The sequence below is a fragment of the Oncorhynchus mykiss genome, chromosome 9, assembly GCF_057628025.1.
Source record: "Oncorhynchus mykiss isolate SJ-2025 chromosome 9, ASM5762802v1, whole genome shotgun sequence".
Lineage (NCBI taxonomy): Eukaryota > Metazoa > Chordata > Actinopteri > Salmoniformes > Salmonidae > Oncorhynchus > Oncorhynchus mykiss.
In genome coordinates, this window is record NC_143030.1 from 11,949,825 (window position 1) to 11,966,377 (window position 16,553).

The following is a 16,553-nucleotide window of genomic DNA, read 5'->3' on the forward strand; positions in this document are numbered from 1 at the left end:
CCAGTAGTCTCTCTTCATATCCAGTATTCTCTCTTTGTATCCAGTATTCTCTCTTCATATCCAGTATTCTCTCTTCGTATCCAGTATTCTCTCTTCGTATCCAGTAGTCTCTCTTCATATCCAGTATTCTCTCTTCGTATCCAGTATTCTCTCTTTGTATCCAGTATTCTCTCTTCATATCCAGTATTCTCTCTTCGTATCCAGTATTCTCTCTTTGTATCCAGTATTCTCTCTTCATATCCAGTATTCTCTCTTCGTATCCAGTATTCTCTCTTCGTATCCAGTATTCTCTCTTCGTATCCAGTAGTCTCTCTTCATATCCAGTATTCTCTCTTCGTATCCAGTATTCTCTCTTCGTATCCAGTATTCTCTCTTTGTATCCAGTATTCTCTCTTCATATCCAGTATTCTCTCTTCGTATCCAGTATTCTCTCTCATATGTCCAGTATTCTCTCTCATATATCCAGTATTGTCTTTTCGTATCCAGTATTCTCTCTCATTGTCACACCCTGACCATAGTTTGCTTTGTATGTTTCTATGTTTTGGTTGGTCAGGGTGTGATCTGAGTGGGCATTCTATGTTGGATGTCTTGTTTGTCTATTTCTATGTCTGGCCTGATATGGTTCTCAATCAGAGGCAGGTGTTAGTCAATGTTTCTGATTGGGAGCCATATTTAGGTAGCCTGGGTTTCACTGTGTGTTTGTGGGTGATTGTTCCTGTCTCAGTGTTTGTTGTCACCAGATAGGCTGTTTAGGGTTTCTCGTTACGTTTATTGTTTTTGTTAGTTTATTCATGTATAGTGTCTTTATATATTAAAGAACCATGAATAGAAACCACCCTGCATTTTGGTCCGCCTCTCCTTCACCTAAAGAAAGCCGTTACACTCATATATCCAGTATTCTCTCTTCCTATCCAGTATTCTATCTTCATATCCAGTATTCTCTCTTTGTATCCAGTATTCTCTCTTCGTATCCAGTATTCTCTCTTCGTATCCAGTATTCTCTCTTCATATCCAGTATTCTCTCTTCATATCCAGTATTCTCTCTTCGTATCCAGTATTCTCTCTCATATATCCAGTATTCTCTCTTCGTATCCAGTATTCTCTCTTCATATCCAGTATTCTCTCTTCGTATCCAGTATTCTCTCTCATATATCCAGTATTCTCTCTTCGTATCCAGTATTCTCTCTTCATATCCAGTATTCTCTCTTCATATCCAGTATTCTCTCTTCGTATCCAGTATTCTCTCTCATATATCCAGTATTCTCTCTTCATATCCAGTATTCTCTCTTCATATCCAGTATTCTCTCTTCGTATCCAGTATTCTCTCTCATATATCCAGTATTCTCTCTTCGTATCCAGTATTCTCTCTTCATATCCAGTATTCTCTCTTCATATCCAGTATTCTCTCTTCGTATCCAGTATTCTCTCTTCGTATCCAGTATTCTCTCTTCGTATCCAGTATTCTCTCTCATATATCCAGTATTCTCTCTTCATATCCAGTATTCTCTCTTCGTATCCAGTATTCTCTCTCATATATCCAGTATTCTCTCTTCGTATCCAGTATTCTCTCTTCATATCCAGTATTCTCTCTTCATATCCAGTATTCTCTCTTCGTATCCAGTATTCTCTCTTCGTATCCAGTATTCTCTCTTCGTATCCAGTATTCTCTCTCATATATCCAGTATTCTCTCTTCGTATCCAGTATTCTCTCTTCATATCCAGTATTCTCTCTTCGTATCCAGTATTCTCTCTTCATATCCAGTTTAACAAGGGTAATTTAATATCCCATCTATTGTCTATAAAACCTGATGATTATGTCTCTGAAGAACTAAATCCTACTGGACAGTGCTAGGCGATGACATACGCACGTGTGTACACGCATGTACACGTGTTTTGTGTGTGTGTGTGTGTGTGTGTGTGTGTGTGTGTGTGTGTGTGTGTGTGTGTGTGTGTGTGTGTGTGTGTGTGTGTGTGTGTGTGTGTGTCCCTTCCTCTTTCTCACAGCTATGATTCCTGTAATGTCAGTCATAGTCTTTTAACTGGCCTGGAATTAACTTCCTTACTGCCTCACAAGGAGATCCAGGAGTATCTTCAATATAGGAAACTTTCCCAGATCAGTTATTTCCTTATGGGAAAAGCAGGTGAATGATTGAGTCCTTTGCTTCCTGTCTACTGACTACCCACTGGGTACAGACGTCAGTTCAACGTCTAGTTTTGATTTACATTTGGTTGAGTTGTCAACTAACGTGAATTCAATGTGAAAGCAACAAAACATTTAGCTGGATTTTGGTTGATTACTTTTTAAAAAACAATCTGGTCAGTTTTCCACTTTGATTCAACATTATCATTGAATTTGTTTGTTGAAATGACGTGGAAACAACGTTGATTCAACCAGTTTTTGCCCAGTGGGTTTTTTTTTTTTTTTTTTTTTTTTTTTTTTTTTTTACCTTTATTTAACCAGGCAAGTCAGTTAAGAACAAATTCTTATTTTCAATGACGGCCTGGGAACAGTGGGTTAACTGCCTGTTCAGGGGCAGAACGACAGATTTGTACCTTGTCAGCTCGGGGGTTTGAACTCGCAACCTTCCGGTTACTAGTCCAACACTCTAACCACAAGGCTACCCTGCCGGTTTTGACTAACAGAGGCCGTGGCCTGAGAGAGAGAGCGATGTACCCTTGGTTATTGTTGCTACTGTTGTCCCGTTGACCATTTTGAATCTTATTATTTTCATATTGTAAATATCCAAAGTAAGCTTTGGCCATATGTACATTGTTACATCTTGCCAATAAATCAAATTTAATTGAATTGAAATTGAGAGAGAGAGAGAGCTGATGGTAATAACACCATAACACTAGTCAAACCTGCCTACGCCCTGCTGTATACACACAATAAACTGATACTGTACACACACACACACACACTGATACTGCACAGATAGACACACAAACATATTCTTAATAAACTCTGCTGAAAGAACTCTGGCCAACAAACAATAATTATCTTTTTGGAATCTTGATTGACCAAAAAGATTTCTTTCTATCTCTCCCTCTTTCTTTCTATCTCTCTTTCTCTCTCTCTTTCTATCTCTCCCTCTTTCTTTCTATCTCTCTTTCTCTCTCTCTTTCTATCTATCCCTCTTTCTTTCTATCTCTCTTTCTCTCTCTCCCTCTTTCTTTCTATCTCTCTTTCTCTCTCTCTTTCTATCTCTCCCTCTTTCTTTCTATCTCTCTTTCTCTCTCTCTTTCTATCTATCCCTCTTTCTTTCTATCTCTCTTTCTCTCTCTCCCTCTTTCTTTCTATCTCTCTTTCTATCTCTCTTTCTCTCTCTCTTTCTATCTATCCCTCTTTCTTTCTATCTCTCTTTCTCTCTCTCCCTCTTTCTTTCTATCTCTCTTTCTCTCTCTCTTTCTATCTATCCCTCTTTCTTTCTATCTCTCTTTCTCTCTCTCCTTCTTTCTATCTCTCTATTTATCTATCTTTCTTTCTCTCTTTCTTTCTCTTTCTTTTTCTTTCATTCTTTCTTTTTAGTTTTCTGTCTCTCTCTCTCACACACAAACAAACAAACACACTCTGCTCACCTTGAGCACTGCTGTCTCTGAGGGTCAGGTGGGCTGATGGACGCTGGGTCACAGAGGTCGCAAACTTTGACCCGGAAGTGTTGAAGGTGCGCGGTAACGTTCTCGCTTCTGATAGAGGCGGAGAAATCCGTCATTATTATATCATCCTCATCACCATCATCATAAAAAAAATATGTTTTAGATTCAGAGCCATGATATCTACCATTAGAGTTGTGATTGTTGTCATTGTTTCTAAGAGTCAAGGGTCACGTGTAAGTCAGGCAGGTACATCATGTATGTATTTGTAAAGACAAACATTTTGCTTTAGATATCGTAATCATGATACAGGATCGTCACGTATGTACAGAGTTGTTATTGCTTATGAGTGTCAACCAAAGGTCATACATGTATAGTATGATAGGGGATGGGTGTACCAGTAGAGTTTGAAATGTTGTCATTGTATACGACTGTCAACCAAAGGTCATGCAGATAGACAATTTGAAAGACTGACTCACCCTGAAACGTCTGCTTGGAGATTATGTTCTCGGTTACCTGTAAAATAAACATAAAGATGTCTCATGAAAACAGTTGGCTCATGGACATCAACACCGTCATCACTATCATCGTCAAAATCGTCATCACTACCGTCATCATCATCACGACCATCATCACTACCATCATCATCGTTACCATCACTACCATCATCATCATCACCACCATCATCACCACTACCATCATCACCATCATCACTACCACCATCATCATCACTACCACCATCATCACTACCATCATCACCATCATCACTACCACCATCATCATCACTACCACCATCATCACTACCATCATCATCACCACTACCATCATCATCACTACCACCATCATCACTACCATCATCACCATCATCATCACTACCATCATCATCATCACTACCATCATCATCACCACTACCATCATCATCCACTATCATCATCATCATCATCATCATCACTACCATCATCATCATCACTATCATCACCATCATCACTATCATCATCACCACCATCATCCCCATCACTACCATCATCATCATCATCATCACCATCACTACCGTCATCATCATCACTACCATCATCACTACCATCATCATCGTTACCATCATCATCACTACCATCATCATCATCACTACCATCATCACCACAACCATCATCACCATCATCACTACCACCATCATCATCACTACCACCATCATCACTACTATCATCACCATCATCATCACTACCATCATCATCACCACAACCATCAACATCATCACTACCATCATCATCATCACTACCATCATCATCATCATCACTACCATCACCGTCACCATCATCACCACTACCACCATCATCATCATCATCATCATCATCATCACTACCAACATCATCATCATCACTGTCACCATCATCACTACCATCATAATCATCACTACCATCATCATCATCATCACTACCATCATCATCACCATCACTACCATCATCACTAACATCATCACTAACATCATCATCACTACCATCATCATCATCACCACTACCATCATCATCATCACTACCATCATCACTACCATCATCATCACCATCACTACCATCATCACTAACATCATCACTAACATCATCATCACTACCATCATCATCATCACCACTACCATCATCATCATCACTACCATCATCACTAACATCATCATCATCACTACCATCATCATCATCACCACTACCATCATCACCGTCACCATCATCACTACCATCATCATCATCACCATCACAACCATCACCACTACCATCATCATCATCATCATCACTACCATCATCATCATCATTACTACCATCATCATCATCATCATCATCACTACCATCACCATCATCACTACCATCATTACCATCATCATCATCATCACTACCATCATCATCATCCTTACTACCATCATCATCATCATCATCATCATCATTAAACCATTATCATCACTACCATTATAATCATCATCACTACCATCATCATGATCAACACAACCATCATCATTATCATCACTACCATTATCATCATCATCATCATCACCAGCATCATCGTCATCATCACTACCATCATCATCATCACTACCATTATCATCATCATCACTACCATCATCATCATCACCATTAGCATCACTACCATCATCGTCACTAGCACTATAATCATCACTATCAGTTACATGCTCTAGTTTAGTTTCTCCCTGATACCATTTCTCTGGCATGTACTGTAGTCTTGACTTCCTCAAGTTAAAAACACTTAGAAAGTTAAGCTGTCATCTCATAACATAACACAATGAATCTCTCCCTCTCTCGCTTTATCACTCACTCACTCTCACACTCCATCCATCCTGCTCACATCTCTGTTTAATCTCTCTCTCCCATCCTTCACTCCTTTGACGGAACACTTCAACCAGAACACCTGGGTTCTGCTGCTTTCTCTCTCTCTCTCTCTCTCTCTCTCTCTCTCTCTCTCTCTCTCTCTCTCTCTCTCTCTCTCTCTCTCTCTGTCTTTACCTCTACCCCTGTCTCTCTCTCTACCTCTACCCCTCTCTCTACTTCTCTTTCTCTACCTCTCTCTCTACCTCTCTCTTGACCTCTACCTTTCTCTCTCTCTACCGCTCTCTCTACCTCTCTACCTCTCTCTCTCTAACTCTACCTCTACCTCTACGTCTCTATACCTCTCGCTCTCTCTACCTCTACCTCTACCCCTCTCTCTCTCTCTACCTCTACCCCTCTCTCTACTTCTCTTTCTCTACCTCTCTCTTGACCTCTACCTTTCTCTCTCTCTACCGCTCTCTCTCTACCTCTCTACCTCTCTCTCTCTAACTCTACCTCTACGTCTCTATACCTCTCGCTCTCTCTCTCTCATTCTGTTCTTCCTCATGCTAGTCTGCCCCACCCCCTTGCTGAGTCGTATCGATGGTCTGTTTCTTGGCAGTGTTCTGCTTCCGAACCTCCTCCATACCCTGAGCCAGCTGCTCGACCCAACGTGCTGCTCGACCCAACGTGCTGCTCGACCCAACGTGCTGCTCGACCCAACGTGCTGCTCGACCCAACGTGCTGCTCGACCCAACGTGCTGCTCGACCCAACGTGCTGCTCGACTCAACATGCTGCTCAACCCAACGTGCTGCTCAACCCAACGTGCTGCTCAACCCAAGAGCTCAGTGTGTATGTGCGTCCACCCACCCATGTGTATGACTTAGGGAGAGCCTAAGCAGAGAAACAGAGAGACTGAGTGGTTGAACGCTTGGCTGAACAAAGCAAAGCCAGCCAGGCCCCAAGGCTACCCTCCTCAACCCCAGGTTCCACTGCTCCTCAGAGCAGAACATTGCCAGCACATGGCTTCAATGGAGAAAATAAAGTAAAGTAGTGTTTCACACTCACCACAGTATTCAGCAGAGTAGTGTGTGTGTGTGTGTGTGTGTGTGTGTGTGTGTGTGTGTGTAGTGTACTCCGTGTGTGTGTGAAGTGTACTCTGTGTGTGTGTGTGTAGTGTACTCAGTGAGTGTGTGTGTGTGTGTGTGTGTGTGTGTGTAGTGTACTCGGTGTGTGTAGTGTACTCGGTGTGTGTGTGTGTGTGTGTGTAGTGTACTCTGTGTGTGTGTATAGTGCACTCAGTGTGTGTAGTGTACTCAGTGTGTGTAGTGTACTATGTGTGTGTGTTGTGTATTCAGTGTGTGTGTGTAGTGTAGTGTACTGTGTGTGGTGTACTCAGGGTGTAGTGTGGTGTACTCAGTGTGTAGTGTAGTGTACTCAGTGTGTAGTATGGTGTACTCAGTGTGTGTAGTGTGGTGTACTCAGTGTGTAGTGTAGTGTAGTGTACTCAGTGTGTAGTGTAGTGTACTCAGTGTGTGTAGTGGGTGTAATCAGTGTGTAGTGTAGTGTAGTGTAGTGCACTCAGTGTGTAGTGTAATGTGGTGTAGTGTACTCAGTGTGTAGTGTGGTGTACTCAGTGTGTAGTGTAGTGTAGTGTACTCAGTGTGTAGTGTAGTGTACTCAGTGTGTGTAGTGGGTGTAATCCGTGTGTAGTGTGGTGTAGTGTAGTGTACTCAGTGTGTAGTGTTGTGTAGTGTACTCAGTCTGTAGTGTGGTGTGGTGTACTCAGTGTGTAGTGTAGTGTAGTGTACTCAGTGTGTAGTGTGGTGTGGTGTACTCGTAGTGTAGTGTAGTGTAATGTGGTGTAGTGTACTCGGTGTGTAGTGTAGTGTACTCAGTGTGTAGTGTTGTGTAGTGTACTCAGTGTGTAGTGTGGTGTGGTGTACTCGTAGTGTAGTGTAGTGTAATGTGGTGTAGTGTACTCGGTGTGTAGTGTAGTGTACTCAGTGTGTAGTGTTGTGTAGTGTAGTGTACTCAGTGTGTAGTGTGGTGTGGTGTACTCAGTGTGTAGTGTAGTATAGTGTAATGTGGTGTAGTGTACTCGGTGTGTAGTGTAGTGTACTCAATGTGTAGTGTGGTGTGGTGTAATCAGTGTGTAGTGTAGTGTAGTGCACTCAGTGTGTAGTGTGGTGTACTCCGTGTGTAGTGTTGTGTAGTGTAGTGTACTCCGTGTGTAGTGTAGTGTGGTGTACTCAGTGTGTAGTGTGGTGTGGTGTAATCAGTGTGTAGTGTAGTGTAGTGTACTCTGTGTGTAGTGTAGTGTAGCGTGGTGTACTCAGTGTGTAGTGTAGTGTAGTGTAGTGTGGTGTACTCAGTGTGTAGTGTACTGTACTCAGTGTGTAGTGTAGTGTAGTGTGGTGTACTTAGTGTGTAGTGTAGTGTGGTGTACCCAGTGTGTAGTGTAGTGTAGTGTGGTGTACTCAGTGTGTAGTGTACTGTACTCAGTGTGTAGTGTAGTGTAGTGTGGTGTACTTAGTGTGTAGTGTAGTGTGGTGTACTCAGTGTGTAGTGTGGTGTACTCAGTGTGTAGTGTAGTGTGGTGTAATCAGTGTGTAGTGTGGTGTAATCAGTGTCTAGTGTGGTGTGGTGTAATCAGTGTGTAGTGTACTGTACTCAGTGTGTAGTGTAGTGTAGTGTACTCAGTGTGTAGTGTAATGTGGTGTAGTGTACTCAGTGTGTAGTGTGGTGTACTCAGTGTGTAGTGTAGTGTAGTGTACTCAGTGTGTAGTGTAGTGTACTCAGTGTGTGTAGTGGGTGTAATCCGTGTGTAGTGTGGTGTAGTGTAGTGTACTCAGTGTGTAGTGTTGTGTAGTGTACTCAGTCTGTAGTGTGGTGTGGTGTACTCAGTGTGTAGTGTAGTGTAGTGTACTCAGTGTGTAGTGTGGTGTGGTGTACTCGTAGTGTAGTGTAGTGTAATGTGGTGTAGTGTACTCGGTGTGTAGTGTAGTGTACTCAGTGTGTAGTGTTGTGTAGTGTACTCAGTGTGTGGTGTGGTGTACTCGTAGTGTAGTGTAGTGTAATGTGGTGTAGTGTACTCGGTGTGTAGTGTAGTGTACTCAGTGTGTAGTGTTGTGTAGTGTAGTGTACTCAGTGTGTAGTGTGGTGTGGTGTACTCAGTGTGTAGTGTAGTATAGTGTAATGTGGTGTAGTGTACTCGGTGTGTAGTGTAGTGTACTCAATGTGTAGTGTGGTGTGGTGTAATCAGTGTGTAGTGTAGTGTAGTGCACTCAGTGTGTAGTGTGGTGTACTCCGTGTGTAGTGTTGTGTAGTGTAGTGTACTCCGTGTGTAGTGTAGTGTGGTGTACTCAGTGTGTAGTGTGGTGTGGTGTAATCAGTGTGTAGTGTAGTGTAGTGTACTCTGTGTGTAGTGTAGTGTAGCGTGGTGTACTCAGTGTGTAGTGTAGTGTAGTGTAGTGTGGTGTACTCAGTGTGTAGTGTACTGTACTCAGTGTGTAGTGTAGTGTAGTGTGGTGTACTTAGTGTGTAGTGTAGTGTGGTGTACCCAGTGTGTAGTGTAGTGTAGTGTGGTGTACTCAGTGTGTAGTGTACTGTACTCAGTGTGTAGTGTAGTGTAGTGTGGTGTACTTAGTGTGTAGTGTAGTGTGGTGTACTCAGTGTGTAGTGTGGTGTACTCAGTGTGTAGTGTAGTGTGGTGTAATCAGTGTGTAGTGTGGTGTAATCAGTGTCTAGTGTGGTGTGGTGTAATCAGTGTGTAGTGTACTGTACTCAGTGTGTAGTGTAGTGTAGTGTACTCAGTGTCTAGTGTAGTGTGGTGTAATCAGTGTGTAGTGTAGTGTGGTGGAATCAGTGTGTAGTGTAGTGTACTCAGTGTCTAGTGTAGTGTGGTGTAATCAGTGTGTAGTGTAGTGTACTCAGTGTATGTAGTGTGGTGTATCCAGTGTGTGTAGTGTACTCAGTGTGTAGTGTGGTGTAGTGTAGTGTAGTCAGTGTGTAGTGTAGTGTGGTGTAATCCGTGTGTAGTGTAGTGTGTGGAGTGGAGTGGAGTTTCCTGGAATTTGCCCACCTGGAAGCAATCATCTTCGAGGTCATGACAGTGCCTCTCAGTCTCGCGCCACCGAAATACTTCCCCCGGTAAACGAACCATGGAACCATTGAGAGCAACACTGACCTAAGACATAGTTAACATTTCTGACGTCTCAAGTTGCCCGTCAGGTGATACTTGTTATAGTGTATGTCTAATTTTATGTCTTACAATGAGGAAAGTCATTTGCTTTCACACTGCAGTTTTGGTTTATAGCACTGAGAGCAAAAAGCTGTGTTCTAGATGTGATGAAGGTCAAAGTTAAGAGATTTGATAACAACTATAAGAGTAACACCCCCAGCTGCACAAACAACAACAAACAGACTAAGTCTTCAACCTTTCACCCTTTCTAGAGGCCCTTGTAAAACACACAGAGTCCCGCAGAGAAAGAACAGAGAAACAAAGGTCCCCGATTCTGAAGATGATTCTGTGCAGAAGCCTTCTGGGCCAATAACCAAAGCAATACAAAGTAGGATGTTATGTTATTCATTATGATCTTAAATCCTAAACTGATCCTGGATCAGCAACACTCCTCGTCTGAGACGCTTTGCGAATATGGTCGCTGATCTCAGAAAGAGATTACGGAGTCTGGATTTAATGAACATTCTTATAAGACGTTTTCTAAATGTGCCCTTTGCATGCACCTCACAGAATTTTCTTAAGAACTTTTATGTGGTTTTTCTTTTTATGACGGTTCTTCTCGTCAAAATAGTTTTTTTTTAGTGAATCCATGCCCCAGTTACTAACTGGAAAAGTGAGCGAAGGAGGAGGGGACAGGGAGAGGGAAAGACAAGTATGCACATGAAGGAGTATTACTCTGGGAGTTTAGCTGGGGCTGGAAATACAATACTATAATATATGTGTGTGTGTGTGTGTATGTGTGTGTGTGTGTGTGTGTGTGTGTGTGTGCAGGTTTGGACCAGTTTTACCTCTGTATGGCATGAAAAGGGAAACGTATCTTACTATAATCTACTCTAAGAAGTTACTGTTCCCCCTGTTCTTTCAGCAGGGTTTATAATTAATAAGTAACTTATACCTCCTTTAAGAGACAGATATAGAAATATGATAGATAAAATGGACATGGTCTGAGGGCTATACAGACACAGAACCCTATCTAGTATTATGGCTCTGCTAAACTGAAGCGTTACTGGATCAACAATAGAAATGTAAAGGTCATTTCAGATTGAGACGCCATGAACGTTCACCGTGAACGCAGTCTCCACTAAAGCGGGAACTTTGCCTTTAAATTTAAATCACGCTGTAAACCTGAACTTCCGCGTACGGATTGAATAGAGCCCGTAGTCTAGTTAAAGTTACTTATCCCCCCCCCCCCCGTTCTATAAGCAGGCGCTATAATTAATGAGTACTTTTAAAGCTGGAATCCACAGCGGTGAAACGGCCACGTCCGTTTGCGATACGACAACAACAACGACGTTACTTCAATAGAGCGGCAGCATATAATTATTTTTTCTTCTTCTCCCCGAACCTGCATTTTTCTTCTTCTCCCCGAACCTGCATACTCATGTCAATCAAACAAAAACAACATCAAATGCGCCTGGGGCGTCCAGTGGCACCTATCGTGGATCTCAGCTTTAAAAGACAGCTGGAAATAGAGGAAGTGTCTGAGTGATACACATTTCTGTGTTTATGGCACGGACAGGGAATCTGATCTAGTTCGAATCTACTTTACGAGGTTACTGTGTCTTTCTTTCGGCAGGACCGATGATTTAATAATTCATTTATACCCTTCCTTTATTTTTTATTTATCCTTTATTTAACAAGACAAGTCAGTTAAGAACAAATTCTTATTTACAATGACAGCCTCCTGTAGGAGGTAGAAATATATTAGACAGAATGGACACGGTCTGAGAATGTACAACATTGAGAGTGAGATCTAGTCTAAAATCTACTTTAAGAAGTTAATGTTTCTCTCTTTCAGCAACATTTAATAGGTACCTCCATTAGGCATAGTAGATACCGTCTGGGATTGAGTTCAGGAATACTTTACTTTATCTCTATAGTAGACAGAATGGACATAGTAGATACCATCTGGGATTGAGTTCAGGAATACTTTACTTTATCTCTGTCTGTCTTTCAGCAGTGGTGATGATTTAATAATTAACTTATACCCTCCTTTAGGAGGTAGAAATATAGTAGACAGAATGGACACGGTCTGAGATTGACTGTACGGCATTGAGAGTGGGAGGGAAACCTATCTAGTCTAACATTTACACCAAGAAGATACTGTTTTTCTCTATCTTTCTTTCAGTAACTTATACTGTACCTACTAGACACAGAAATGCAATAGAATTATTTAATTTAAAGATGCACAAGGCAGAAATCGCTCCGACATTTCTTGGTTGCTAAATTTCTTATAGTTCTCCTAAATTAATTTATTTTATGACATAACAAGCAAGTGTAGTGTAGAGAGTCCTTGTGCCATCTAAACCGCTGTGAAATATATTTTTCATAACAATTTTTTTTTGTATTTTCACTTGTTTGAAGCTGGTGTAGAAAACTGAAAGTAAAAGAGGCAAAAACTAAACTTAAAACAGGACGCATAGAAATAGAGCACATAGAACAGTTCTACCGTTTCTTAGACTTGTTTTCAATGAGAATAACATATCCATAACTCACATTTCTATGTGACACTTTACCTGGCCTAAAAGGTCTATGACACACAACTGACTAGTCACAGAGAACGAAGGAGAACAAATAGAGAGTGTGGGGGAAAAAAGAGAAGAGGACAGAGAAGAGAGAGAGAGATTGTGTTTGTTTTTTATAGATTGGTGACAGTTTCCATTCAACCTGCCTGAAAACGACCATATTCACACACAAACATAGAATAATTCACAGCCTCAAAGATCTGAGACCAATTATATCATTATATTTCTACAACCTCAGCGTCACAAACACACATTGGCATCGCCTCATTGGGGACTTTTTCCGTGGATGTGTGTGCGTGTGTGCCTGTGTAACGCTCTGTCGAGCAGGACAGATCCCAAGCGTAGATATATACCATGCCTGTCTGACTGTCTCATGATGATAACCACTGTACTGGAGTTTCCAGTCCTCTGTATACTTCTCCTACATGATGCTACTGAAGCTCTCTTTACAATAGGCACACTACAGTGCCTTGCGAAAGTATTCGGCCCCCTTGAACTTTGCGACCTTTTGCCACATTTCAGGCTTCAAACATAAATATATAAAACTGTATTTTTTGGTGAAGAATCAACAACAAGTGGGACACAATCATGAAGTGGAAAGACATTTATTGGATATTTCAAACTTTTTTAACAAATCAAAAACTGAAAAATTGGGCGTGCAAAATTATTCAGCCCCTTTACTTTCAGTGCAGCAAACTCTCTCCAGAAGTTCAGTGAGGATCTCTGAATGATCCAATGTTGACCTAAATGACTAATGATGATAAATACAATCCACCTGTGTGTAATCAAGTCTCCGTATAAATGCACCTGCACTGTGATAGTCTCAGAGGTCCGTTAAAAGCGCAGAGAGCATCATGAAGAACAAGGAACACACCAGGCAGGTCCGAGATACTGTTGTGAAGAAGTTTAAAGTCGGATTTGGATACAAAAAGATTTCCCAAGCTTTAAACATCCCAAGGAGCACTGTGCAAGCGATAATATTGAAATGGAAGGAGTATCAGACCACTGCAAATCTACCAAGACCTGGCCGTCCCTCTAAACTTTCAGCTCATACGAGGAGAAGACTGATCAGAGATGCAGCCAAGAGGCCCATGATCACTCTGGATGAACTGCAGAGATCTACAGCTGAGGTGGGAGACTCTGTCCATAGGACAACAATCAGTCGTATATTGCACAAATCTGGCCTTTATGGAAGAGTGGCAAGAAGAAAGCCATTTCTTAAAGATATCCATAAAAAGTGTCGTTTAAAGTTTGCCACAAGCCACCTGGGAGACACACCAAACATGTGGAAGTAGGTGCTCTGGTCAGATGAAACCAAAATTGAACTTTTTGGCAACAATGCAAAACGTTATGTTTGGCGTAAAAGCAACACAGCTGAACACACCATCCCCACTGTCAAACATGGTGGTGGCAGCATCATGGTTTGGGCCTGCTTTTCTTCAGCAGGGACAGGGAAGATGGTTAAAATTGATGGGAAGATGGATGGAGCCAAATACAGGACCATTCTGGAAGAAAACCTGATGGAGTCTGCAAAAGACCTGAGACTGGGACAGAGATTTGTCTTCCAACAAGACAATGATCCAAAACATAAAGCAAAATCTACAATGGAATGGTTCAAAAATAAACATATCCAGGTGTTAGAATGGCCAAGTCAAAGTCCAGACCTGAATCCAATCGAGAATCTGTGGAAAGAACTGAAAACTGCTGTTCACAAATGCTCTCCATCCAACCTCACTGAGCTCGAGCTGTTTTGCAAGGAGGAATGGGAAAAAATGTCAGTCTCTCGATGTGCAAAACTGATAGAGACATACCCCAAGCGACTTACAGCTGTAATCGCAGCAAAAGGTGGCGCTACAAAGTATTAACTTAAGGGGGCTGAATAATTTTGCACGCCCAATTTTTAAGTTTTTGATTTGTTAAAAAAGTTTGAAATATCCAATAAATGTCGTTCCACTTCATGATTGTGTCCCACTTGTTGTTGATTCTTCACAAAAAAATACAGTTTTATATCTTTATGTTTGAAGCCTGAAATGTGGCAAAAGGTCGCAAAGTTCAAGGGGGCCGAATACTTTCGCAAGGCACTGTATATATTATAAGCACCCCATGCAACGATCAAGCTACCCCTTAGACACCTCAGTGAAAAATGTCTGGTCCCTCCACTGTCTACAGTAGGTAGATAACTGAAATGTCTGGTCCCTCCACTGTCTACAGTAGGTAGATAACTACCATGTCTGGTACCTCCACTGTCTACAGTAGGTAGATAACTACCATGTCTGGTACCTCCACTGTCTACAGTAGGTAGATAACTGAAATGCCTGGTACCTCCACTGCCTGCATTAATATCACCAAAACAGATGACTAAAGGACCTGGATTTAAACCTTTGTTCAACCAGTAGCTTTGATCGGTTGGTTTCATTTGACTGAAAACCCTGTGAGTATAGCTGTGCCATAGCAATGTGTTTGGAAAGGTACACTAGAATATGTAGTGATGCGTTTAAACTTTAAACTTCAACAGATTGGCATTGTCAATCTATCGAGAGTCTTTTCATTCTTACTTGGGGAACTATCTTACATCCTATCCTCCATTGTTTGTAGTTGTGTGAGGTATGTCCTAAGAAACTGACAAGTCTCCTAAATTACTCATCGTTGTGAGTTATATCACATTGGCAGACATTCGTTGGCTTGTCCAGCAGCCTGTGTGTGTGTCTGTGCGTGTGCGTGTGCATTTGTGTGTGTGTTTGTGTGTTGTGTGTGTGTGTGTGTTTATCTGTCCAGCAGTCAGACTTCACAATGGGTAGTTTGTATTGCTATGGGGGATGAATAAAACCACATGCTCAGTCACTCAAGAATAAGACAGATGATCTTCGTTCGAGAGTCTCATATCAGAGAGACTTGATTAGCTGCCATATTATATGCTTTAGAAAAAAACGTGGCTGTCTGAATCTATGGATTTAGAACTCAGTGGTTTCTCCATGCAGCGTCATGATTCGAACGACGGGGGCCTCGTGCAAGTCCGAAGGCAGAGTGGTGTGCTTCCTCATAAACAACCACTCGCAGCTTTCAGTGTGAAGGAAAACTGATCCTTTTGCTCACCTGCATACCTTTATCTACCAAGAGAGTTCTCATCCATAATCCACTGTCCACACCCCACCACAAGCCAACACTACTTTGGCACTCAACGCACTGTATGGGACCATAAACAAACAGGATACCGCTTGTCAAGAGGCCGCCTTTGTAGTGGGAGGAGACTTTAACACAGGGAGACTTAAAACCATTCTACCTCACTTCTGCCAACATGTTCCTGCCAACATGCTCCTGCCAACATGTTCCTGCCAACATGCTCCTGCCAACATGCTCCTGCCAACATGTTCCTGCCAACATGCTCCTGCCAACATGCTCCTGCCAACATGTTCTTGCCAACATGCTCCTGCCAACATGCTCCTGCCAACATGCTCCTGCCTACATGCTCCTGCCAACATGTTCTTGCCAATATGCTCCTGCCAACATGTTTCTGCCAACATGCTCCTGCCAACATGCTCCTGCCAACTTGCTCCTGCCAACATGCTTCTGCCAACATGCTCCTGCCAACATGCTCCTGCCAACATGTTCCTGCCAACATGCTCCTGCCAACATGTTCCTGCCAACATGCTTCTGCCAACATGCTCCTGCCAACATGTTTCTGCCAACATGTTCCTGCCAACATGTTCCTGCCAACATGTTTCTGCCAACATGTTCCTGCCAACATATTCCTGCCAACATGCTTCTGCCAACATGCTCCTGCCAACATGCTCCTGCCAACATGTACCTGCCAACATGCTCCTGCCAACATGTTTCTGCCAACATGCTCCTGCCAACATGCTCCTGCCAACATGTTCCTGCCAACATGC

The 16,553-nt window shown here is 42.1% G+C and overlaps 1 protein-coding gene across 1 annotated transcript in view; it reads right to left on the reverse strand.

The window, feature by feature from the left end:
• The window catches only part of LOC110531417 (tumor necrosis factor ligand superfamily member 10), a 55,041-nt gene that overhangs the window by 5,663 nt on the left and 32,825 nt on the right, over positions 1 to 16,553 (reverse strand). Inside the window, exons 3-4 of the mRNA XM_036987268.2 lie at positions 4,074 to 4,110; positions 3,580 to 3,687 (exon numbers count right to left, since the gene is read on the reverse strand). Coding sequence (XP_036843163.2) covers positions 3,580 to 3,687; positions 4,074 to 4,110 — 145 coding nt within the window. The remainder of the gene's footprint in view (positions 1 to 3,579; positions 3,688 to 4,073; positions 4,111 to 16,553) is intronic.